The sequence below is a fragment of the Schistocerca piceifrons genome, chromosome 8 (genome assembly GCF_021461385.2).
Source record: "Schistocerca piceifrons isolate TAMUIC-IGC-003096 chromosome 8, iqSchPice1.1, whole genome shotgun sequence".
NCBI classification, from domain to species: domain Eukaryota; kingdom Metazoa; phylum Arthropoda; class Insecta; order Orthoptera; family Acrididae; genus Schistocerca; species Schistocerca piceifrons.
The window spans coordinates 287,560,102-287,586,535 of NC_060145.1; the positions used below are offsets into that span (position 1 = coordinate 287,560,102).

At 38.0% G+C, this 26,434-nt stretch overlaps 1 protein-coding gene across 2 annotated transcripts in view; it reads left to right on the plus strand.

Moving 5' to 3' along the window:
* LOC124712048 (glutamate synthase [NADH]) overlaps nucleotides 1-26,434 on the plus strand; it is a 386,910-nt gene that overhangs the window by 269,975 nt on the left and 90,501 nt on the right. For both annotated transcript variants that reach the window (XM_047242338.1, XM_047242339.1), the window contains 8 exons: nucleotides 4,928-5,130; nucleotides 13,225-13,324; nucleotides 13,560-13,745; nucleotides 14,095-14,243; nucleotides 16,461-16,565; nucleotides 18,225-18,360; nucleotides 19,849-19,986; nucleotides 23,818-24,003. In XM_047242338.1, the coding sequence (XP_047098294.1) occupies nucleotides 4,928-5,130; nucleotides 13,225-13,324; nucleotides 13,560-13,745; nucleotides 14,095-14,243; nucleotides 16,461-16,565; nucleotides 18,225-18,360; nucleotides 19,849-19,986; nucleotides 23,818-24,003 (1,203 nt within the window). The remainder of the gene's footprint in view (nucleotides 1-4,927; nucleotides 5,131-13,224; nucleotides 13,325-13,559; nucleotides 13,746-14,094; nucleotides 14,244-16,460; nucleotides 16,566-18,224; nucleotides 18,361-19,848; nucleotides 19,987-23,817; nucleotides 24,004-26,434) is intronic.

Genomic DNA, 26,434 nt, shown 5'->3' on the forward strand with positions numbered 1-26,434 from the left:
CATGCACTGGATTGATATCTGCCCAGTAGAACAGTGTGTAATGAGAGTGAACCTCTGTCGTATACAGACATTGTAAGGAAACTGCCAAAAAATGGAGGTTACTGCATAATAGGTGTAACACAGAGCATAGGGCTGTAGGTAGAGTGATGCTAAATGAAACAAGTTTTAATGTCAAGAGAGCAATGTGTGATGCCCGCAATGACTATTGTAGCAGAATATTATGAAATTAAATTTCACAAAATCTGAAGAAATTTCAGTGGTATGTAAAGGCTGTTAGTGGTACCAAAGTATAAGTATTGGGTCCCTAGTGAATGAGACACGAACTGAAATTGAGGGTAGAAAAAGCAAAAGCTGAAATGCTTAACTCCATTTTCAAATGTTCCTTTCCAAAGGAAAACCCAGGAGAGTTGTCCCAATTTAATCCTCATATCACTGAAAAGATGATTGAAGGAAGTATTAGTGTCAGTAGTGTTGAGAAATGGCTGAAATCATTAAAATTGAACAAAGCTGCAGGCCCCAGTAGAATTCCTACCAGATGCTGCACTGAATATGCGGCTGAATTAGCCCCTCTTCTAACTATAATCTATTGTAGGTCTCTTGATCATAAAGCCATCCCCAGTTCTTGGAAAATGGCATTGTGTACAAAAAGGGAAGTAGAAGTGATCCACAAAACTAGTGTCTAATATCCTTGACATAGATTTATTTTAGAATGAGAGCTCAAGAGGAATGAGGTGTCGTGAACAGAATGGCCTTCTAAGTGCCAACCAGCATGGGTTTCAAAAAGACTGATCATGTGAAATCCAAATTGCACATTTCTCACATGACATACTGGAGGCCTTGGACCAAGGCAACCATGTAGATGCAGTATTTCTTCATTTCCAGAAAGTTTTTGACTCAGTACTGCACCTACGCTTATTGTCAAAAGTATGATCATATTGGTGTAGCAAGTGAAATTCATGACTGGATTGAGGACTTTTTGGTAGGGAGCGTAAATTACCTTAGATAGTGTCACTGTCAGATGTAGAAGTAACTTTGGGTGTGCCTCAAGCAAGTGTTCATGTTGTGGGCAATATTAACAGAGACCTCAGACATTTTTTCAGATGATACCATTATCTATAATAAATTACTGTCGGAAAGAAGCTGCATAAATATTCAGTCAGGTCATGATAAGATTTCAAAGTGATACAAACATTAGCAACTTGCTTTAAATGTTCAGAAATGCAAAATTTTGCAATTCACAAAATGAAAAAACATAGTATCCAGTGACTATAATATCAGTGAGTCACTGTTTGAATCGGCCAACTCGTACAAATACCTGGTTGTAACACTTTATGGGGATATGAATGGAATGATCACATAGGTTCAGTCGTGAGTAAAGCACATAGTAGACTTAAGTCTATTGGTAGAATACTTGGGAAGCGCAGTCAGTCTACAAAAGAAATTGCTTACAAATTACTCGTGTGACACATCCTCGAATATTGCTCAAGTGTGTGGAACCCATACCAGATAAGACTAACAGGGAATATTGAATGAGTACAGAGAAGGGCAGCACGAATGGTCACAGGCATGTTTAAGCCATGGGGGAGAGTTAGAGAGATACTGAAGGAATTGAGCTGGCAGACTCTTGAAGACAGACGTAAACTATCTTGAGAATATCTATTAACAAAGTTGCAAGAACCGGCCTTAAAAGATTACTCGAGGGATATAGTACCACCCCCTTTTTATTGCTCACATATGAATTGTGAAGATAAGATTAGAATAATTAGTGCATGCACAGAGGCATTCAAACAACCATTCTTCCAAGGGCCTGTATGGTAATGGAACAGGAAGAAACCCTAATGACTGGTGCAATGGGATGTACCCTCTGCCATGCACCCCATGGTGGTTTGCAGATTATAGCTGTAGATGGAGATAGATAGTAGTGTTTTGCTTAATTGTATGAGAATTTTACCTTGATGCCATAATTACATTCTGGACAATGAATTCAGGTACTACAGTGAAATAACAATGTTAAAATAGCTTATGAAGAGAAAAGGGAATGACTGGAAATACGAAAAATAAAGTTGAGGGTGTAAAAATATTGGAAGTACATGGCAGCAACTCCGAAAATTTGCTCAGGTAAGATATAAGCCAAAGGGAAGGATACATTCATTACAGTGGACAAGAAATCAAGATTGAAATTTCATGGATAGCCACAAAGTTAAAAAAATCTAAATGCAAATGCAAACTTATGAAAGGCAGAAAGAAAGTAAACCAAAAATGGTTAGTGGGGGATATGTTACTCTGCACGCTGAGGTGAGGTAGGAAAAACATGTACTGGCAGAAACAGAGGGAGAATGCATAATGTAAATAAGAGACAGGAGCACGTGTAAGTCTGTTGAAGACAGTATGTGCTGTCCAGTACACTTTAATGTGACCATCTGTCGGAATAACCACCTCTTACAGTGCGGACTACTGCAAGACATGCAGGAAGAGTGACAGTGAGGTTCTAGAAGGTACATACAGGAATGTAGAGCCACACAAACTCCAGTGCTGTGACCAGCTGTGCTAGTTTGTTTCTTAGTTGAGGATCCATGGCACAAACAGCCCCATCAAGGTGGTCCTATAGGTTCTCGACTGGTATTAAATCTGGAGAGTCTTGTTATCAGTGGAGTAACGGAATCTCAACCTGGTGTTTTCTGAACCACGCACGTACACTGAGAGCTGTGTGCCATATTGCATTGTTTTGCTGGTAGATGCCACTTTGCTGGGGAAAAACAAACTGTTTGTAGGGGTGGACATGGTCCCCAGTGATAGATGCTTATTTCTGTCGAACCACTGTGCCTTCCAGAATGACATCACGCAGGGACTGCCGTGGTAACATTTCCCAGACCATAATGATCCCTCCTCTGGCTTTTGTGTTTGCTTTGATGTTTAATGCTGTGCACGCCATCTGACTGATGAAGTGTAAGACATTATTTACCTGGAATGGCCACCTGTCACCACTGAGTGGATATCCAGTTGTGATACTGGCGTGTAAATTCCAGATTTCATCACCGATGAACAGCAGTCATCATGGATGCATGAACCAGGCACCTGCTGCAGAGGCCCATGCATAGGAAGATTCAGTGAGTGGCTGTTGAGGAGACATTTTCTGTAGCCTCTTGGTTCACATGGCCAGTCAGTTGCTTAACAGTTGCATGTCTGCATGCCTGTAGACATCTCCGCAGCAGTTGTTCACCTTGTCATTTATGGCCCATGTTACACTGCAGTTGCCTCTGCACTGGTTTTGGATAGCTCACTTTTTCCAGGCACAGTATACGTTAATCATGGTGGCACAAACTTAGCCATTTTGGGAATGCTTCCAGCCTTGGCTCAACAGCAAATGGTCGTGCCCTTCTGGACATCAAATAAATCACTCCGTTTCCTCATTACGACAAAGACTGCACTGTTTTCTGTGTCCCTCTGACATGCTTTATATACCCTCCACTGCTAGTGGTGTGACCTGCCATCTGTGAGTTGTTGCACACTGACTTGACCATGTAGATACAAAGTAGTGTGAAACTGACAATCAGTTTAATGATTTCGAAAAACTGCGTACACATACAGTTGAGGCTAATTACTATGACCACATGCTAAACAGATGTTGGTCAAACTTTGGGGTGCAGTGTGGTCATGATCACATGTATCATGAGTTCAAGAAGTTCTTGATAGTTTCCCAGAGATGTGTGTTACCAAGTGTCTTCTCAAGAGTCAGTTTCCATAAATTATGGGCCATTGGTTTATGGACACAGAGCTGGTGCCCAATAGAATCCTGGGTGTGTTCCATTTGGTTCAGATAAGGCACATTTGGTGGTCAAGACATTAACTTGATTTCACTGTCCTGCTCCTCAGACCAATGTAGCATTATTCTGGACTTGTAACATGGACAATTAATGTGTTAGCAGATGCTAGAAGACATAAAGCCAGTGGGGATGCAGGTGTTGTGCAAGATTGTTCACACAGTCCACAGCTGTGATAATGCTTTCAATTACTACCATAGATCATACAGAAGCCCAGGTCAATTTCCCCCACAGTATAATACTGCCCAACCAGTCTGCATCGATGGCATTCACCTGTGTGTATCCATACACAACACTTGACCTGGTGTAACAAGAAGCATAATTCATTGGACTAGGTGACGTGTATCCATTGATCCGCAGTCCAACCTTGATGATCCTGTGACCAGTGCAATTGTAATTGATAATGTGATTGTGTCAGCATAGGAATCTGTAGGGCTCACCTCATATGGAGTCTCATGTTCAACAGTGTGTGCCTAATGTTGTGCTCTGAAACAGTTGTGCATGGACAAACATTGCACTTTGTCATCAGATCCAGCACTCGTAGCCACTTACCGTGCTTTACAGAGTGAAAATCCTTAGATCTCAAAGTTCTGTGATGAGGTAGCTTGTTACCTACTCGTGCTTTTTTGTCCTTCAACCAGTTTCCATAGATGCACATGATGGCAGTACACAAACAGCCATGTACAAGGTGCTTGTTCACAGGTGCTGGGCCACAGCAACCCTCTCGTAGTCAGTCGTTTATGTCAGTGGACTTCCCTATTAGTGCACCATATTATTACTGTGAAGATTCCCTATTCATCTCTCCTTAACTTACCCATTTCTCTTACTACTAAGTAATCGTAAAGCCATCAGTCTACTCTCACTCTTGCTGTGGACAGTGGTCATAATGTTTTGGCGTATCAGTGTGTGTGTGTGTGTGTGTGTGTGTGTGTGTGTGTGTGTGTGTGTGTGTGTGTGTGTGTGTGTGTGGAGAAGGGGGGGGGGGGGGGGGGGGAGAGAGAGAGAGAGAGAGAGATTATCCAGATTGAATTTTCTCTCTTTTGGTAGCTACTCTACTGTCACATTTTATTTGTTAGTATTTCTCAGATAATGTTCAATGTTAACAGATACATATGGAAGATCTACGGGCAGCACACCATGGTCCATTATCAATCACAAATGGTGTTGGCGATAGTGAGATGGTTGCGAGTGTCAGCGGCATTTCAGAAGACATGTTGGCACACATGTGGGGAGGAGACACACGTCTTGGTGTTTTTGGATACACTATTGAAACAGTTAATATGCTGCTAGTGCCAATGATTAAGACTAAGTAAGTCACAACTTTCACTGTTGTTTATTTATTTATTCCCTTTATTTATCATTCAGTTTTTTGTGTGACTACCCAGGCAGAAGCTGTAAAGTATTGAATAATTTGTTATACTGACTTCATAAAATAAAAGTAGTAATTCTGTATAACCTAGGCTAGAAGCACATGTAATTCTGCACTGGTTATTGTAGGGTTGTAGGACTCGACTGTATTATTATGAATTGTGTTACACTGAAAGCTTCATAACTGTTGCGAGCAACTCCTGTACCGAATGAAAACAGTTTTCTACAAGGAACTGTTCCAGTTTGTCTGTTAGTCTGAGATCTGTTGCTTGATTGATTTTGTTTTATTGGATCCATGTGGAGTATTCTTTTTAAAAAAAACACAACATGTTTTGTGTAAGGACTTGAAATGCGAACTTCCAAGAATGTCCTAAGAGCCTGGATTTGAAATGAGCCAAGTTTCAAAATGACACGCAGAAACAGCCTCTGTAGACTACTTCTCTGAGATTCTCAATCTACAAGTTATGGCTCGTGCTATTTTACTCAACTCTGATAAGTATCGAAATTCCTTCTTAATTGCTAAGAGGAAAGTCAGCATGGTTCCTCTTACACTACTCAGCTACTGCTTTTATAATAGTAGCTATGTATGTAACTTTACTGAGACCAGAGAATACTGTCAACTGCCTCCATAATAGAAAAAACTTAAAAAATGTTTAATGTAAGTGTTAGTGTTAACTGGAATTTACATCCCTGAGCCCTAGTATTCTGATAAATTACAGAATGAATGGCTAATCAGGTATGTACTTATTTATTTACACTACATTACAATGTTGATTTTAACATTGCTGTGGTTTCATTTAACTTCTGCTTGATTTTGTTTTCAACTGTTAAATGTAAAAATAATGAATATTTTCCCCTGAAAAAATTGGATTTTCGTGGATAGTGGAAGAGTCGTGCTGAATTCCAAAACAGCGCAGAAACAATCTAAATGAACAGACAAACATTTCTAAAGCTCAAAGGCTAGGCAAATGCATTTTTATTTTGAGAAAAGCACAGACACACAACACTTTTTACATCATTTTCAAATGTGCATATTCATGTCCACATTCGATATAGGAAACAAAACATGTTTTTTAAACTTCTTCATTATCTATGTGGTGGTTTGTCTGAAAAATGGAACTTCTACCAATCAAATAAAATGGACTTGTTTCAATGGTGAAGGCCCTCCTTCTCCTACATCTGACCAGGAATAATACAAACAAAAAATTACATAAGACACAGCAACAACAACAACAACAACAACAACAACAACAACAACAATAATAATAATAATAATAATAATAATCATAATAATAATTAGTGTTGTTCATAAAAATAATAATTTGTAATATAATAGTAGTATAGTAATGTTATTAATAGTAGCAAAGTAATGGATCTATATGTCTAAAGCAAGCATCACATCATTCGTACGCTTACGCGTGCGTGGCGTGCGTGTGTGTGTGTGTGTGTGTGTGGTGTGTGTGTGTGCGTGTGTGGTGTGTGTGTGTGTGTGTGTGTGTGATTTTAAAATATGCTTATTAATTACATGTTTTGTCAGAAAGTATTTTAGCTAGGAATTTGAAATTTTTACAGGTTATTTATTGGAGTATTGGCTACAAATTAACAATGGAATTTTAAAAATTTAAATTCAGAGATTAATTTTTTCCTATTGCACTAAAAATGAAAATTCACTACTTTCGGTGCCATTTTTTATTTATAAATTCAACAATATACAGGTTTTTGGAAAAAGGCTGTGTTAAGCTATGCAGAAGAGAGTGTGTAACATTTCCTGAAAATTTGAAACAAATAAATTTGGTAGATCCTTTGAGACCATGTAATTTGTATGAAAAATTAAAACTTTTGGGAATCAAGTGACAAAGTTTGAATTAAACAATGGAAATTCCAGGATGGAATGTAACAAAACCAGAGAAGGAAAGTTGCTTCTCACCATATAGCGGAGATTCTGAGTCATGATAGGCACAATAAAAAGATTCATACAATCATAACTTTCGGCCATTGAGGGCCTTTGTCAGCAGTACACACACACACACACACACACACACACACACACACACACACACACACACACTCATGCAAACGCAACTTGGACACACGTCTGCAGTCTCAGAAATCTGAAACTACACTCTAGTTTGAATTACCTTTTTAGTGCATTCCAAGTCCACAGGATAGAATATCTTTATTTTCTGCAAGCTACTCCTCCAGCTTTCTGTTTGTTCTCCACCTGTTTACTCTGACTTGTATTTCTAGGCTGTTTGCAGCCCTGTCAGCAGCCCGAGGCTGTTCCTTGTCTAAAGCAAGCATCATTCGTACATGTTGAAACCTATCGTCATTCCAATATTTCAAAATACTTTTCACTTTACAACATTGCGATCACTGAAAGTAGCAACATCATCATACACACCAAAGTGTAGTGTTTCTATTTCAATAAACACGGGCTTGGGGATTCTTGATCACGTAACACTACTTATACTTTCATTGGGGTTTCGAGTTTTTCCATGAACACACATCAACAGTTCAGGTGTTGCTAAATCTCTGGAAATAGGTTTTATACAACCTTTAACACATCAGACAGACTATGTTTATGTATATTACCAAACGAAAGCGCTAGCAGGTTGATAGACACACAAAAAAAACACAAACATACACACAAAATTCTAGCTTTTGCAACCAACGGCTGCTTCATCAGGAAAGAGGGAAGGAGAGGGAAAGACGAAAGGATGTGGGTTTTAAGGGAGAGGGTAAGGAGTCATTCCAATCCCGGGAGCGGAAAGACTTACCTTAGGGGGAAAAAGGACAGGTATACACTCGCATACACACACACATCCATCCGCACATACACAGACACAAGCAGATATATTATTCCCACGTGGAATGTTTCCCTCTATTATAGACTATGGTTATGAGTGTACACGTCACCAGTTAGCACCCTTGTGTGCTTATATGAACTGTTTTCTCCTTTGGGACACAAGTAGTGATGGGGACTTTGATTGGATGGAAAAGTATGAAAAAAAAGAGCCCCAACAGCCTCCTTCATGTCATCAACGCTGTGTGTGTTTTGCCTAATAGCCATTCCATAATAGTTCTGTATTTTTCTCATTTACTCTGTCAGTTAACCTTCTCTTCCCATCCAACTGTTTACCATCACTGAGGTTTTTTTTTTTTTTTTTTTTTTTTTTTTTTTTTTTTTTTTTTTTTTTTATGTGAAGCTTTGTCACTGAAGTCTTGATCCCATTTGTTTCTGTATGTTTTCAATACACTAAAATGTTTCCACTACATCACCACCACCACATGCTTCAGTTCTTGAATATGTTTGAAACTTCCAGAATCACCGTGAATATGTTTGAAACTTCCAGAATCACCACCATCATGGTAATTAACATATTGCACTTTATCACATGCAACAGAATGTTGAAATGCACTAGCAACACAAGCCACTTCCATTCCTCCAACACTGCCACTATAGTTAGCTGTGCAATTATTTTCATGTGTACCTTTATTTTCTTGTGGACACCTACAGTGTTTAGATATTACTGCTACATATAAAACGTCCCTGTATACATACTGGTGGCAGATAGTACATGACGAAGAGATGTATGTCCCCATTTATGTTGGGTATTATCGAATGCTGCAGTGAAGTCTCTTTTACCACCATTTTCTGTTACTGCCTCTTCCACAGCTTTCTTCATAGATTCTAAACGAACATCTTATATTTTTGACCCTATAAATCTATTATAGTCCATAAACTTGGTTGGGTGATATGGAAGGTTCATCATGCCACAAATAACTGCACCTGCAGTAGCATGCTTACCAATCTTATGCAAGACATAAACAAATCTAAGGTTGTGTTCATAGATTTTGCTGTCATTTTCTTCTTCTGGAGTCACTGCAACACTCTTCCAAAAGGTGGACATGTATGAACACTTACCACACTACAGTTCGGTTTCACTGGGAGGTCCTACGTGATTTTTCATAGAGTATTCGCGACCAACTTCACTATACTGAATACATCTCACACAGTTTGCAAAGATATAGTTGAGAACTGACACATCAGATATTTTATTTGCACAACTTTCTCCCATAAAACACTTGTATTTTTCACTAACTGAACCAAGCTTCTGTGCGAAGTACTGTATTTCTCATTACAATGGGCAGGTGTACAAGCAAGGTTAATTTCACACAGTTGGTTATTGTCTTTATTGTTCACTGTAATAACATCTACCTTTGGCTTTCCAACATTTTCTCCTTTTCTTAAAAGGCTTCAGAGGATTTCTAGTCACTTTACATTTACCCATGATTATCATTGAGTAAACAATTTATACCGAGCTATCACAGGTTACAACACTTAATTTGTAACACTTGTTTTCTCTCACATCACTAAAATATACATGAAGAGCATGTAAATTCATGAGTAAAACATTTGACACCAGTTGAAAAGTGCCACAGTGGGCCATGCCCATGAAGAACGTATTTCAAAAATATTTTAAAAATAATTGTAGTTTTCTGAACTGAACTGAATAAATTATATATCAATTGAAAGGGGAAGTCCATAGATTTTTAAAATACAAAAAGGTAAAAATTGAACATTTCATGATTTTGAACCTTTGCTGAGGCCCTTAAGAGTGACATTGAGTAGTTCAGAACTTTTGAAGCCTCATTTAGTATTAGAAAAAATGGAAGAGGCAATGAAAGAGGAGAGGATTGGAATTAAATTGACAGTGGCTATTAGGAAAGAACAAAATTTCAGTAGGGAACTCTGTTTACTATGCGACTGCCTAGTAAACAGAAGATCCTGGGTTTGAGTCCCAATTTGGCACACATTTTCACTAACCACTGCTGATCCCATATAAATTCCTGATGCATTGGTATCAGTAGTTCTTTCCCTCCCATCTCCTTTCCTTTCCCCTCCCTCCACCCTCAATTTTCATTAGGTTTTAAGTTCTCTAATATTTTGGGGAAGTTTGTTCCAAAGTCAGATTCCTGGTACAGAAAATGATTTAGAGGACATGGCAATGTTGTGTAGTGACACAGAGTATTTTACATTGTTGAGAATGAATATTTCTGCTAGGGTGTTCAAATGGCAGTCTTAAGGGTTGAAGTTAAATAGTAAGGACTGAAATGATTGAGAAGAAGATACAGCAAACACAGGGTATGATAATCTTTCTGCTTCCTGGCACATAGCCATGATAATTGTTCATAGGTGGGAGTCATATGGTCGAAATAGTAGACATCATAAATCTATTGCGCCCAAGCATTCATTGCCAGTTACAACTGATTGGGGGGGGTCCTGTACTAAAGAACTTTGGAGACTAGGACCACTATAGTCAGGGATGAGCGGTACTAAAAACTCTAAGAATTTTCTTTTTAAGCTCGAGAAAAAATACTTTTTTATATTTCTGTAGTGAATGGAGTGATGCTGACACATTCTTACAGACTGCAATTGTGTGTTCAATACAGTCTAGGTGATGGTTCAGAATCATCCTCAAATTCTTTTCAGAAGGGAAAAGTGATCTCTGTAATGTTTAGGATTAAAGGTGGAAGGGATTCTGTAAACTGAGGAGTAATAAATCTCCTGTCAGTGACTAAGATAAGGTAGATTGCATTTTATGCGGGTTACGTTTGAAACCCATGTTGTGCATCCATTCTTATACAGCAAGTCAGCCTGCCTTTATGTTCTGATGTTCTGGATGGCTGTGCACAGATTTGTTGAACTTGCACTTGGGTATAACTTGAATCTGTCGGCATGTAAATGATTTTTCAATGAGAGATAATAGTCGACACATCATTAACATATAACGAGAAAAGTAATGGACCCTGTACTGATCCATATGGGACCCATGATACAGCATTATTCCATTGTGACCTCTTTGTTCTAATCATTACACGTTGTTGGTGGTATATAAGATATGAGTGGAACCACTGTGCAGCACTTGAAGAAAAGGTTTAACTTTTGAGTTTAACTGAAGTCCTGAAAACATGTGATAGCTTGTCCATAACTTATTTCCATTCATCAGCCACTTTCATAAAAACAGTTGTCATACGGCAATATTTCTGGAAACCAGATTGATATTCATCCAGAAGATGATTAGATGTTAAGTAATTGGTAAGGTGATTGTGAACTATGTATTCTAAAGCTGATTGTGAACTATGTAGTATAAAGCCTTAGATAATGCTGGAAGAATGCAAATGAGCCTGTAATCACAAGGTTCTTTGGGAGATTACTTTTTGAGTAGAGGCTTTGAGTCCTTTTCCATGCCATTGGAAAGATGTTGGAGGTCAAAGAAAGGTTAAAAATATCACTTACTATGGGCAGTAATGGATGGACAAGGACACTGTCTGTGTTGTAATATTGTCATGTTCTGCAGCTGCAGAATGAATTCATGCAATTGACTTCCTGACTGTGTTAAGGTTTACCAGCTGGAGAAAAACTTTTTCGTTTTAATCATGGATAGCTTTGTAATTATTTGAGTAATCAAGACACCCCTTGTACAGCCTTATGACATGCTGGATGGCTGAAAATGAGGGAAAAAAATCTGCATCAGAAAGTCATTCTATCATATGGTACAAGTTGCCAAAATATGAATCACATTTTTCATGACAATATTTATGAGCTAATTTTACAGCAATTACGATAAATCTGCAGCACACAGGGCACATGTTCAACAGCTAGGCTTCTGTACTTAGAGAGTTGAGCAGAATCACAAAGCTTTAGCCTGGATGTCACCTTTGATCATGAGCTGCATTAAAGCAAAATTGGTGATTTATTCATATCGGTTGCGATGTGGAAGAACTAGCTTCTACAAAAACATGGTTAGTTGCCTCACCATATGGCTTAGTTAGTGATTTGTAATTTGATACAGTTTCATGTAAGACCTATATGTATATCCTGTGAAAACTTCATCAAAATTAGAGACATTCACGAAGAGACCTTGTTTAAATTTAGGCCACTTGATGTGAAATGACCCATTGTCTTCATCTATGGACCCAAACAAATAACTTGTAAAGAGAAGACACCTTTTCTGCAGTAGATGGGAGGGGGAAGTAGTATAACATTTAAAGGTCAGAAATGTGCCTTCACCAGATGTTGACACAGTCTTCATCTCCATGAGGTGCTTCACAACACAACAAGCAGATTTACAAATTCTGCTGTCCGGGGGCATGCCTGCACAGTAATGTGTCAAACTTTGAAGACGTGGACTGTCTTGGCTCAGTTCTTTTTCACACGTCCACCATAGGTGAATGCTGAGTTTGGCTTACACTCTACACAAGCAGTCCAAAAAATATGGGTTTAAAAATACGTTTACTCAGCTTTACTGAACCATTCAGCATAAAAAATAGACATGAAGACGCTGCCACATCAGTTAACATTGATCACATGTGAAGTTTCATAAGCGATGCATTGCAAATGCCATCAAATTGGAATAATTTTTTGCTAATTATTTTTGTTGATACATAACATGATTTTCTGAGTTGTTCTGACTTCATTTGTTTCATATTTTTAATTTTCAGTATTAACTCAACATTATTAATTAAATAAAATACTGTATTTCTTGTCTACATTTTCTATTTTTATTTCCTAACTCATGGATTGCTGAATTTCATATGACCATGACACTTTAGACCATTACATTGAAAAAGGTGGCATCCATAATGATATTATTAATAGAAAATGATGTACTTTGCATGTGCCTTTTAGAATTCAAAGTAGCTGCAAACATTAAAAGGGCGGTCATAAAGTTTTAATAATTACTTCAATAACTCAAACGCCAACATTTAAATTTGCTGATGGTGTCAGTCTGTGTGTTCACCATTCAGTGTGAGAAATTTCTCCCCAGTGTTTCAACATTGTAAAAACAAAAGGTAATTAAAGATAAGTTCAAGAAAATGCCAAATAGAAGCATTTGGGCCTTTTTGTGTAAGCAAACTAACTTGTAAAGACTAATATTAACTGATACTACAGGGAGTTTATTGGTAGCTTTCCATTTCTCCTGTCTTCCCTTTCCAACGTGCTAATGTTGTTCTTATTTTGTTTGTCCAGGAAGGAGGCACTAGGTTCTATGGGAAATGATGCACCACTTGCTTGCCTTTCACAGTTCCAGCCATTGCTGTACGATTACTTTAAACAACTTTTTGCTCAGGTACTGTTTGTGTATAAAAACTTTCTTTAAACTAAGTATGTTTTGTACTTGTTGCTGTAGTATTTACCTACAATCTCACTAAAATCGTATACCAAATATCTGCGTGAACACATATTCCCAGTCTTGTTTATGTGTCTGTCGACAATTATTTGGTGAGGTCGTAACTTTAGTCCTTAAAGTAGTCATATTTCACCAAGGACTTTTCATTACCATATTTTAAATGGTTTTGTTCCAGGTGACGAACCCACCAATTGATCCATTCAGAGAGAAAATAGTTATGTCACTGATGTGCCCCATTGGACCTGAGGCAAATTTGCTCCAACCCAGTGAGAAACAGTGCCACAGGCTCTTCTTGAAACGTCCTATATTATCACTTAGTGATTTAGAAGTTATCAAGGCAACAACTCACCGTGGGTGGAAGGTAACAAATATTTATTAAATTATTATATTTCGTGATGTAAGCTGTTACACTTCATTTATTTCTCATATGTTTCCACATGTATAGAGGACAAGCTTATATTTATTGCTCCTTACCTATTTTTCATTATTCTAACCATTTGTTATTCTTTGACCAATTTTTTCTGTAAGGCAAAGCTAAAGGAAACGAGTGAGAAATTGATAATGTTTTTGCTAAATTGTGGTTTGAGGCTAGGGCTGTCATTATTTTATGGTTGTGGTGTAGTTAATAGCATAGAAACATATATGCAGTTGTACAGCAGTACAATTAAATGGGGTTTTTATGATCAGTGCGCAATACATTTTTCTTTCAGACAAAGGTAATTGACATCACATTTGATCGATCAGATGGTCCTGGTGGGTTGTCAAAAGCACTTGATCGCATCTGTAATGAAGCGTGCCAGGCTGCACAGAGCAAGTGCCAACTGATTGTTCTGTCAGACCGACGTGCTGGACCAGAAAGGTAATTACTGATTAACATATTTGTAGAGATTAACATTGTGGAACCACCTCCAATATTCTAGAATATATTAGAGAATGATCGGGGAAAAAGTATTCTATATGTTGTATATTTTGAAAGTTCTGCAATAAGGTTTTAGTGCTGCTTTCAAATATGACATGAAAATAATTGAATTTAGATCACCTGTTCTTATCAAAAACTATAACAATGCTTCTGTTGTTTGAATGTCAGGTTTGGCAGTCTAGTGATAAAGTGCATGCCTGGAAACTGGGAGGTCATGGGATTGAATGGTGGTCAGATTTTGAAATGTTTCAACCTGCCATTATCCTAGCCTTCACATTTCTGTGGTGTGAAGATAAGCCAGGAAAAGCACATAATTCAGATTCCACTGTAAACTGTAGGTTCTCTTTCCCTGATAGAATTACTGGGGTAGGTTTTAAGGGCATGCAAGTCATTGAAGTGGCATCCATTTGACGACTTGCACCTCTTGAGCAATTCCCAGCCGTTCATGCCATATGACTATTTTTTTACTGTTCAAATATTGCATTGATTTTTATTATTGTGCAAATATGGACTGCACCTATAGGGGCCAGAATGTTAAAAATGTGTTTTATCTCTGATGATGATAATTAACATCCCAATGTAAAGTTGACCTCACTTGACTTTTTGAATAAACTGTTAGATCATTCTAGACACAGCTCATGGTTTTTCAGTTCATGTACTGATTACTCATTTCATTAACATTTTAATTTAGACAGCCAATGAACTTCTAGAACATAGTAAATGTCAAACAGTACAAAATAGGATTGCTTAATCTGAACAAGTAGATAAAAACAAGTGGTTTTTGCAATTCCTCATGCTGATTAAGATCATTTGCACCCACACAATTATGATTGATGAACCATTCTCAACCAAGTCTTCTGTGTGAATATTTGATAAGGCATTACCAGATTGATGTGTTTGAAAATCTATTAATTCCAATCCCTGGTATATATGTTTGTATACTTGCAGAAGCATATGCCTGGGCACAAAATAAAATATGTACTTAAGCAGAGATGAGAGCGAAAATAACATTACAGATTAAATTAAGTGATAAGTAAGAAGTAGTCAAATTAAATCGGGTGATGCTGAGGGAATTAGATTAGGAAATGAGACACTTAAAGTAGTAAAGGAGTTTTGCTATTTAGGGAGTAAAATAACTGATGATGGTCGAAGTAGAGAGGATATAAAATGTAGACTGGCAATGGCAAGGAAATCGTTTCTGAAGAAGAGAAATTTGTTAACATCGAGTGTAGATTTAAGTGTCAGGAAGTCGTTTCTGAAAGTATTTGTACGGAGTGTAGCCATGTATGGAAGTGAAACATGGACGATAACTAGTTCGGACAAGAAGAGAATAGAAGCTTTCGAAATGTGGTGCTACAGAAGAATGCTGAAGATAAGGTGGGTAGATCACATAACTAATGAGGAGGTATTGAATAGGATTGGGGAGAAGAGAAGTTTGTGGCACAACTTGACTAGAAGAAGGGATCGGTTGGTAGGACATGTTTTGAGGCATCAAGGGATCACAAATTTAGCATTGGAGGGCAGCGTGGAGGGTAAAAATCATAGAGGGAGACCAAGAGATGAATACACTAAGCAGATTCAGAAGGATGTAGGTTGCAGTAGGTACTGGGAGATGAAGAAGCTTGCACAGGATAGAGTAGCATGGGGAGCTGCATCAAACCGGTCTCAGGACTGAAGACCACAACAACAACAAGAAAGAAGTGTTATATGTTACTAGATCATGCAAGATATGAGAGTTTACAATGAACTTAATGCTAAAAATACTAAAATTTTTACACATATTCAGTCTTGGTTCCATGATCATATGAATTTGTGATAGTTACAACAGGTTAAAAATTTCAGGATGTGAACAGAACAATTTATTAAGAAAATGACACCACAGCATTTGTTAAAGATATTTGGTCTTTAATGAGCAAGGTTACAGTTGTTGTTCTCAAGTAGTGAAAATTTTCCTGTACAAGACTAATGGTCAAGATAGTATGACTGGTTTCATGGAATAAACATTTCTTGTCAGTGAATCAAGTATTAGTAATTATATACTGTGATGCCATTGTTAAACAAAATTAAGTCATGCTGTGCTTCAGGAAAGTAACAGACAGCAAATGGCTAATAAGGAGATTCAGTATTTGTTAATGTTTACAATTTTAATGTTTTCAGAGTTCCTGTCAGCATGCTGCTTGCTCTGGGTGCAACTCATCACCATCTGATTGAGGAGCGTCAACGTATGAAAGTAGGGCTGATTTTAGAGACAGGAGAAGCCCGGTATGAATACACGCAGTTAATATTAATAGAATGTGAAGAGACAACTGTGATACTCTTGAGAAACAGCAATCAGGACTTTCTAGAAACAGCAATAAGGAAAGCTTTAACTGTTTTTATTTTGTGAATTCTTAATGAGGCATTGGAAAAACATTTCTACAGTTGTTCCTTTCTTTTCATTTGAGACACATAGCTTAACTGCAACACATGAGTTGCATTGTTAATCCTTTTCAGTACTGTGCCAAATAAATGTCAAAATGTTTATGAATGTCCTTTTTTAAAAAGTAGGGAGATAACCACTTCCAAAGTAAAGCCCTGTTGCACCAAATATATGTGGTGATTTAATAAGTGCTTCATAATTTGCATGATGTGTATAAACCTAATGTAACAATTCATGGAGCTCATTCAGTATCATTCTTTACTTTATAGCTTTTTGACGATCAGTGTGACTTCCACTGGTAATACTGCGTAGTCCTACCTTGCTAAGATTTCTTTCCAAAGTGGTTAAAGCACGGTTGGCATAATTTGAATTGCAAACAAAGTAGCAACACAGTTGACCTATCTCAATCTCACAGTTGACATGGAACTGCTCATTAAAGAAATATTAGGCCTCTGTGAGGTTTCGTATAATTTTGTTTGAAGTATATGTTGTATTCTTGACTATACTTGGCAAGCTGAGTAATCTCTGAATTTTCCAGCAAATAGAGTATACTAACCTCTCCAGATGACAGAAAGTATAATAAACTTTGCTCCTATTCAAGGCACTTTATCACTTCTTGTAGTACAAAGTTGATTTGTCATTGAAGATTATGTTCTCTTCAACTCTATGTCTACTTGCAGACATTTTAATAGTTCTGCACAAAATTCTGTACAAATCATTGTACTTATGTCCTTCAGTTCTTGCCCTTTTGTAAATACGAGTGGTTAAGAGGCAAATGTTTCCTCATTAGACACAAAAAAATTGCATGTGGACAGACGACATGAATGCCGGGGTTTTGTTGGACATCTACCCAGACTTTGGTTGTTTAAATCAAGTTATACAGTGAACATTTTTGTATAGAGAAAACTATAAATTTGGAATGACTGATGATAGCATTTATGGTGTTTTGATTTGGTATAACATGAGTCAAAGTATACCTATAATTTGCTAAAGAATTAATCAGAACTAATTCTTAGATGTCATAGTAAATTTGTGTACTGTTCCAAAATCCTTATATATTATACATAAAGAAAGGAAATGCAACCACTCACCAATGACTGACTGATATGTTGTATATAGTGTTGTATATAGAAACACACAAAGGAAAACAGTATTTACACTAACTTTCAAACTTCTGCTATTTCTCCAGCAAAAGTACACACATTCATAGCCACCCAAAAATACACTCCCACAGCCACAGGTGAGTACATTGGATTGTGAATGTGTGTACTTCTGGTGGAGGAAAAGAAAGAGCTCAAAAGCTAGTGCAAATACTGTTTCCTTTTGTGTGTTTCTATTCATCACACATTGACCAGTTATAGGTGAATGGTAGCCTTTCCTTTATTTTACATATTATTGGATTCAGGAATTTCCATTGTTAAATGATATACAAACTTACATGCCTTACCATAATAATAGTGACAATATACACTGAGTGATATTCTTGTTTCTGATTCTGCCAGAGAGGTTCATCATATGTGTGTACTGCTGGGTTATGGAGCAGATGCAATATGTCCTTACCTTGTGTTTGAAATGGCACGCTCTCTTAGGAATGAGGGTGTTCTGGATGCTAACCTTACCGATGAAATATTGTATCAGGTAATTAATTATAAGTGTGCCTAAAGATACTCAGCACTGAATTATTATTATTATTATTATTAAGATGTTAATTAGAATTGAATTGACTTTCTTTAACTATTACTACAATTTGCAGATAACTAACATTTTCTTATTAGCTATATTGTGAAAAAAAGTTAAGAGTTAGTATAATATACGCACTAAAGCAGCAATATGGAGAAATTATACCATTTATTGTAGCAGCGGACATCTTGTGGGTACCCTTTGTGAACTCTGCTGCCAGCAACCTAAATCGTGACCTGACTGGCTCTTGAAGTTTTAAGTTACTGTAGTTACTTGTTGCCATGTTGAGAATGAGGTCAGAATTACCGTCAACCAAATGAGGCTGTACAGATGATTATGGAAAAAGCACTGATTTGAAATTTGTTCTCAAATTTTTATGACAATATATGAAAAAGAGTTGTTGTACAACAAATCTACAACGGAACACATCATTTCCTATTGTTTGGATTTCTAGAATTTTTTAAAAATTTATTTGCTGTTCACAACTTTGTTAACATTTCATTATAAGCTGTTAGTTGATTAATGTGCTTGATTTCATAAACTGAAGCAGCAGTAAGGTTTTCCTATGCTGAAAGACTGGCTGACTGACTGTAAACTCATGTGGAAAGATGACGAGACGTGGAGGGAGGGGGGGGGGGGGGGGAGGAGGAGGTCACTCATGTAGCATTTCATATGTCTCCCTGGTTATTTGTTGTCAGCATGTAGAATACGCACTTATTTTGTCTGGCCATTAATGCAGAAGACTAGAGTATTATGAATTATAACTTTGAGAGATCAAAAAACAAGTTGCATTCATCTGCATGCCATAGCAGAAATAAGTGACAGCCTAATGTGTTCTGTGGTTATGAAATGTTGGCCAAAAAGAAGTTTGAGTGCACAACGAGCTCAAAAATTAGGGTAACCACCTCTTATCATGACAAGTCAACAATTACTTCCGTGATTGTGAATAACTGAGTTTCCTTATGTGATGCTGCATATCACGTGTCTTTGTCCCAAAGCAAAAGGCATCACGTGAAACATTCTGTACCTAAACTGTACAAACATCAAAGGGAATGTCTGCTTTGTGTTTTTTAAATGCACGTAGAACATATTACTGCATGCTGTTTACTGTCTGTGGTTTTTGTGATACCAGTGGACACTCGAAATCTTTGTCACAGAAGGCACAATGCTACAGTGGTATCTTCTCAAAAATTACTGAAGGCAGGCATATTCTTCCCTCAGTAATATTTCAGCTGAAGTTATTTTCAAATTGTCCTCATAATTTTGCTGTTAAAATACATTTTAATAGAAAAAGGTTACTGCGTCTTAGTTGTGGATTTTGCTGCCATTATTTTGTGGAATGTTGTGATTAGATGTCTACTTCTGTTTTCAAAAGACAATTAGAATGATGTATTATATGTATCTGTGGGTTATTTATACATGTGCATTCTCAATCGTTTTCTTTAGAACTACTCAGAAGCTATGGATCGTGGAATAGCAAAGGTCATGGCAAAAATGGGCATTTCAACTCTACAGTCATATAAAGGAGCTCAGATTTTCGAGTCCGTTGGCCTTGCAGATGAAGTGATTGATAAATGTTTCAAGGTGAGTGGTGGTGGTTGCATTCTCCAATGATATATGATGATTTATGAGTCTAATGCTTGTATATTTGATTACAAATATGAGAAGAGATTTTTTAAAAACATAGTGATAATTAAAAATAAACTTGTAGAAAGTACATTGGATGTGATTCCATTAGTGTAATGTGGATAAAATAGTGTACTGAGACAGTTAAAGTTTTGTGAAATGGTAATAAATATTCACTCACCTTTCATGTTAACTTGTTTCTTTGGATCTAGTGTCCCTATAGCTTCTTGGCCAGGGAGCAAAATGTGAGACACTGGAAGCTACAGGGACAAACTCGATATTGGTCCAATTTATTTTGTTACCACCCTGAATCTTAGGAAAGTCAATTCACAGTCCTGTTTTTCTTGGGTGAGTTCATTTTTTTTTTCCCCATAGAAAATGAATCTTGTGAACCAGAATCCCTTAGATTTTCAAGGGTGAATTCTGCAGTGCATTTTCTGTTGCCACTGTCCAGCAGAGCTAGTGTTGCATATCAGAACATACTCAAAGAGAAATTAGAGAGGGGTGGGGGCAAGAGTATGCATCTCAAAAAAACAAAACTAAACAGGCCTGACAATCATATTGTGAACCTTGTTCCTGTGTCTATTTTGACATGTTGGGTCATTACAAAACTCAGTTTGTTTTTGACATCTTCTTGTTTGTGGGAGGATTACAATCAACAAAACTCATACTTATCTGAACTTCAAGGACCAGTGACATGAAAAACACATATTTTAAAGGAAAGTCTAGCTAAACATTATGTTGCATTAGCTACCAGGTGCAAATGAATACCCAGACTGTTGATGTTAGACACATTGTACTTCGAAACTTCCTGGCAGATTAAAACTGTGTGCCCGACCGAGACTCGAACTCGGGACCTTTGCCTTTCGCGGGCAAGTGCTCTACCATCTGAGCTACCGAAGCACGACTCACGCCCGGTACTCACAGCTTTACTTCTGCCAGTATCTCGCCTCCTACCTTCCAAACTTTACAGAAGTTCGCAGGAGAACTTCTGTAAAGTTTGGAAGGTAGGAGGCGAGATACTGGCAGAAGTAAAGCTGTGAGTACCGGGCGTGAGTCGTGCTTCGGTAGCTCAGATGGTAGAGCACTTGCCCGCGAAAGGCAAAGGTCCCGAGTTCGAGTCTCGGTCGGGCACACAGTTTTAATCTGCCAGGAAGTTTCATATCAGCGCACACTCCGCTGCAGAGTGAAAATCTCATTCTGGGACATTGTACTTCATCTATACAGTACAAAACAAGATACAAAAAGCAGTGGCAGTGGCAGTGGCAATGGCAGTCAAATATCTATCTCCACATTACTCCATTGCCCGTTCTTCTAAACTGCTACAGTTTGGCAAAACCTCCTTTCAGAGAACAACTTCCATCCCAGTCTGAATGCTCATTATGAACTCTGTGCAGTGGCTGACCTAAAATTACATAGGTTTTTGAATCTATTTCCAAACAATTTTGCTCAACAGATTCAACACCCACCCATTTTAATATTGGGTTTTCACCTCCCAGATGAGGTACTTGCTAGTTTGTCATCAATATTATTCTTGTTTGTCATAATCAATATTTGTCAGAAACCCAAATGACAGTGGTCAGCAGAATTTGGAAGAACTGAAGAAGTTGTAAAAAGATGAACAGTTGCACCTGAGTTGGGAAAAGATTCCATCAACTATGTTTCTCCAACATCCGACAAGACTAGACATATTTGGGCCATAACATTTGACTCTGGTAGGCACTACCAACTCCTAAGAGCTATAACTGGTATTCAGTTTTACAAAAGGAACCTGTAGACCCACTTACATTACACAACATTAAGACTGGGAATACAGCCATGTGTTTATGGGACGAAGGAATTGAAGAACCCGTATCTTAAGAGTTTTCAACTGGTTTTTACTCATTACCTGTCAAATGCAAATTTTAAGAACAGGAGGATTGCGATGTTTTTGCTGGTTTCACCATAACAAAAATGTGTGTTTCTGGCCAATTTATGATTAATAGGCAGGCATCTATCCAGACCATCACACACGAATTCCAAACTGCATCAGGATCCACTGCAAGTGCTATGACTGTTAGGCAGGAGGTGAGAAAACTTGGATTTCAAGGTCGAGCAGCTGCTCATAAGCCACACATGCCAAATGACACCTCACTTGGTGTAAGAAGCGTAAACATTGAACGATTGAACAGTAGAAAAACATTGTGTGGAGTGACAAATCACGGTGCACAATGTGGTGATCTGATGGCAGGGTGCAGGGTGTGGGTATGGCAAATGGCTGGTGAATGTCATCTGCCAGTGTGTGTAGTGCCAACAGTAAAATTTGGAGGCGGTGGTGTTATGACGTGGTCGTATTTTTTCACCCCCATGTTTTTTTGCGTGGCACTATCACAGAACAGGCCTACACTGTTGTTTTAAGCACCTTCTTGCTTCCCACTGTTGAAGAGCAATTTGTGAATGGTGATTGCATCTTTCAACATGATCAAGTACCTGTTCATAATGCACGGCCTGTGGCATGACAATAAAATCCCTGTAATAGACTGGCCTGCACAGAGTGCTGACCTGAATCCTGTAGAACACCTGTGGGATGTTTTGGAATCTCAACTTCGTGCCAGGCCTCTCAGACTGACATTGATACGCCTCTCAGACTGACATTGCTACGTCTCTCAGTGTAGCACTCCATGAAGAATGGGCTGCCATTCCCCAAGCAACCTTCCAGCACCGGATTGAACATATGCCTGTGAGAGTGGGAGCTGTCATCAAGGCTTAGGATGGGCCAACACAATATTGAATTCCAGAATTACCGATGAAAGGCACCACAAACTTGTAAGTCATTTTCAGCCAGGTGTCCAGTTACTTTTGATCACATAGTGTATATCTTTGAGTTTCAGAAATGTATCACAAAATTGTCACTGAAAGGGTATAAATTTGCGGAAGGGAGAATGTACGAATGCAGTAAATACTATAGAGAGGGATTTTACATCCATTATTGGTACTGAGTAGGTCATGCAAAAGTGAAAATGAAACTCCAGAAAGAGAGGGGGTGTAGTCATAACCCACAGAGGTTAGACTTGGGGACACGTAAGACCACTGTTGAATTTCCCAATCCATGTATCTACCAGTGAAACTGAAAAATGTGTTGGCTATTTTTTCCGTACATCTCATTGGTGTGGAGCACATTCTTGACAAAGGTGACACAATTTCAGTGCATGAACTTTTAAGATGTGGGTATGGATAATTATGACATATGTAATGCACACCTGGATTATAAATGAACTTTACCTTCTTAATGGTGTTTGTTTTTCTCGTTTTCATGTGACCTTATGTATAGTCTCAATATTATGGAAAGGGAAGTTGCCATGCACCATATAGCAGAGATGCTGAGTTGCAGATAGGCACAAAAAAAGACTGTCACAAAAGGCCTTATTGGCTGAAAGCTTAATTTGTGACAGTCATTTTGTCGTGCCTATTGACGGCTCAGCATCTCCGCTATATGATGAGTAGCAACTTTCCTTTTCATAACATTGTTGCATTGAATCCTGTATTTCTTTATGTGTAGTCAAATGTTTTAATTGTAAAAAGGTAGTGTAATCATACACCATACATAATGCAGATCTTGTTCAGTTTGTCCTGTGGCCATTCCATAAATACATGATATACTGGAAACGTGCAATTGTTGAGTTCACATGTGGTTTCAGTCTTAGTTTAGTACACAGTGAAAACTAAATAAATAATGGCATGAAAAGTTACCACCAATGTAAGCTACAAGAATGGTGAATACTTATATATGAAGAATTTTTAAATCTGCAGGGCACTCCGTCACGCATTGGTGGTGTGACATTTGAGGTTATTGCAAAGGAAACATATGAACGCCACAATTTATCATATATGAATCATGCACCCGACATGTTGGTTCTCCGTAACCCAGGGCAATATCACTGGCGCAGTGGTGGAGAGAAACACATCAACGATCCCCTAAGCATTGCAAATCTACAGGTAAGTGGAAAAAAATAAAAGTAGCAATAGTCATAGAGCTTTCTGCTAATTTTCTTGCATTGATATTCACTTGAGTGATCATTACTTCCTCACTTCTATTTACTCAAACAGCAGTATCATCTCTTATACAGTTACTCATATACATTGCTCACATCGGGGATTCACTTCCTTAAAATCCTAAATGAATGGAAAATGGACCTTTTCTTAGTGCTTGTCTGGATCAGGTGACAGAGGATTTAGGTTCACTCTGTAAAGGATTTACCAGGGAAGACATCGTGGTTATTGTGGGAGGGCCAGGGAACAGTATCGACAGAGATCCTGGGTACAGCATAGAGTGTGACCTGGTAAAGATTGCGTCGGCATCGAGACACACCAATGTTGAATTTGTATCTGTCCTGAGACGCCATGACCGGCCTCATTTGAACTCTTCTGTTGGGAGAATTAATTTGGAGTTGGAACGGCTCCTTGGGTCGGGCGGGGGCTCTTATTGGTGTGGTTCCTGTTGATTCTCTCAGCAGGTGGGACTATACCAGGCACGACCTACATCTCAACAGGAAAGGGAAGGGTAAGCTGGCTGGGGTAATAGCAGGAAATTTAAGGGGGGGAGGCACTGCCGTGAATGGTAAAATACCAGTGGTTACAGGTGTTGGGAGCAGCACCTATTTTAGGATAGGTAAGACAGAAAGATGTCAAGTTCTACAAGAGGTCAGGATTGAAACAAATCTTCAGTTTAGGAAAGAAATTAAGCAGCACAATTCTAGCACATTGGATCACCAGTCACAGCTGTCAATTATAAATTTTCACCAATCACCAGAAATTTTATCTCCACCAAGTTGTATCTCAGTCCTAGATAATTGCATTGATGAATTAAAGTCACCCAACCCAGTTGACATAATCTGCCTCTCTGAACACCATGCTGGCCGGGGTGGGCGAGCGGTTCTAGGCGCTAGTCTGGAACCGCGCGACCGCTACGGTCGCAGGTTCGAATCCTGCCTCGGGCATGGATGTGTGTGATGTCCTTAGGTTAGTTAGGTTTAAGTAGTTCTAAGTTCTAGGGGACTGATGACCTCAGAAGTTAAGTCCCATAGTGCTCAGAGCCATTTGAACCATTTTCTGAACACCATGTGACCACTGGTATAGGAACTAGGCCTAAGCACAATGAGAAACTCAGACAGGAAAGTACTGCAAATGTTAGAATAAGGAAAGGTTCTCATAAAAGTATAATTAAAAATAATGTAAGTATATTTCATCAAAATATTGGGAGTTTAAAGAATAAAATAGATGAGCTTCTGGTTTGTTCAGAAGATTTAGAAGCTGAGGATGAAATAGATATACTATGCCTGTCTGAGCATTACATTGTTACTGATATGGATAAGGTTAATGTAAGTGGATATAAGCTCTCTGCACATGTAATTAGAGAAAATGTGGAGAAAGGAGGAGTTGCCATATATGTCAAAAGTTATCATTGTGCAAAAAGTATAGAAACAAAAAAGTTTTGTGTAGAGAAACATATAGAAGCATGTGCCTGTGAGCTTAAATTAAATAAAGGCATATTTATAATTGTAACTGTATATAGGTCCCCATCGGGGAATTTTCATCTATTTCTGAAAAATTTGGGCTCCTTGTTGTGCTATCTGTCAGACAGGGGGAAGCAAATTATTATTTGTGGGGACTTCAATGTAGATTCTCTGAAAGAGGGTAATAGGAAAAATGACGTTGAAGTATTACTCGGTTCTTTCAATTTGACACCCGTTAATGATTTTCCTACTCGGGTGGTGAAGGATAGCAGCTCACTGATGGATAACTTCTTTATAGACCAAGATAAGTTTAACCAGATAAATGCTCAGCCTGTTGAGAATGGTCTTTCTGATCATGGTGCACAGCTAGTTACAATATATGACATAGCTCCATTCAGCAGTACTAAACAGTCCTCCAAAGTAGTACGTTCAGTCAATGATTTAACAATTGCAAATTTCAGGGAAAGCCTACAGAAGTTAGACTGGGATGAGGTGTACCGTGAACCTGATGCCAATTTAAAATATAATTTATTTCATGACACTTTTGTAAATGCATTTGAAAACTGCTTCCCCAAGAAAATAGTGAAATATACTCGTAAGAAACCATGTAACCAACCATGGCTTACTAAGGGTATAAAAATATCTTGTAACCGGAAAAGGGAAATGTATCTGACAGCAAGAAAGAGTAGTGATCCAGAAACTATCAAACATTATAAAAAATACTGTGCTATATTAAGAAAAGTTATTTAAAAAATCCAGAAGTATGTGTATCATGTCTGAAATCAGCAACTCTGATAATAAAATTAAAACAATTTGGAATATTATTAAAAGAGAAACAGGTCAACCAAGAGCACAGGAAGACAGTATTACCATCAAATTGAATGAAAACTTTACGAACAAAAAGTCAGAAGTTG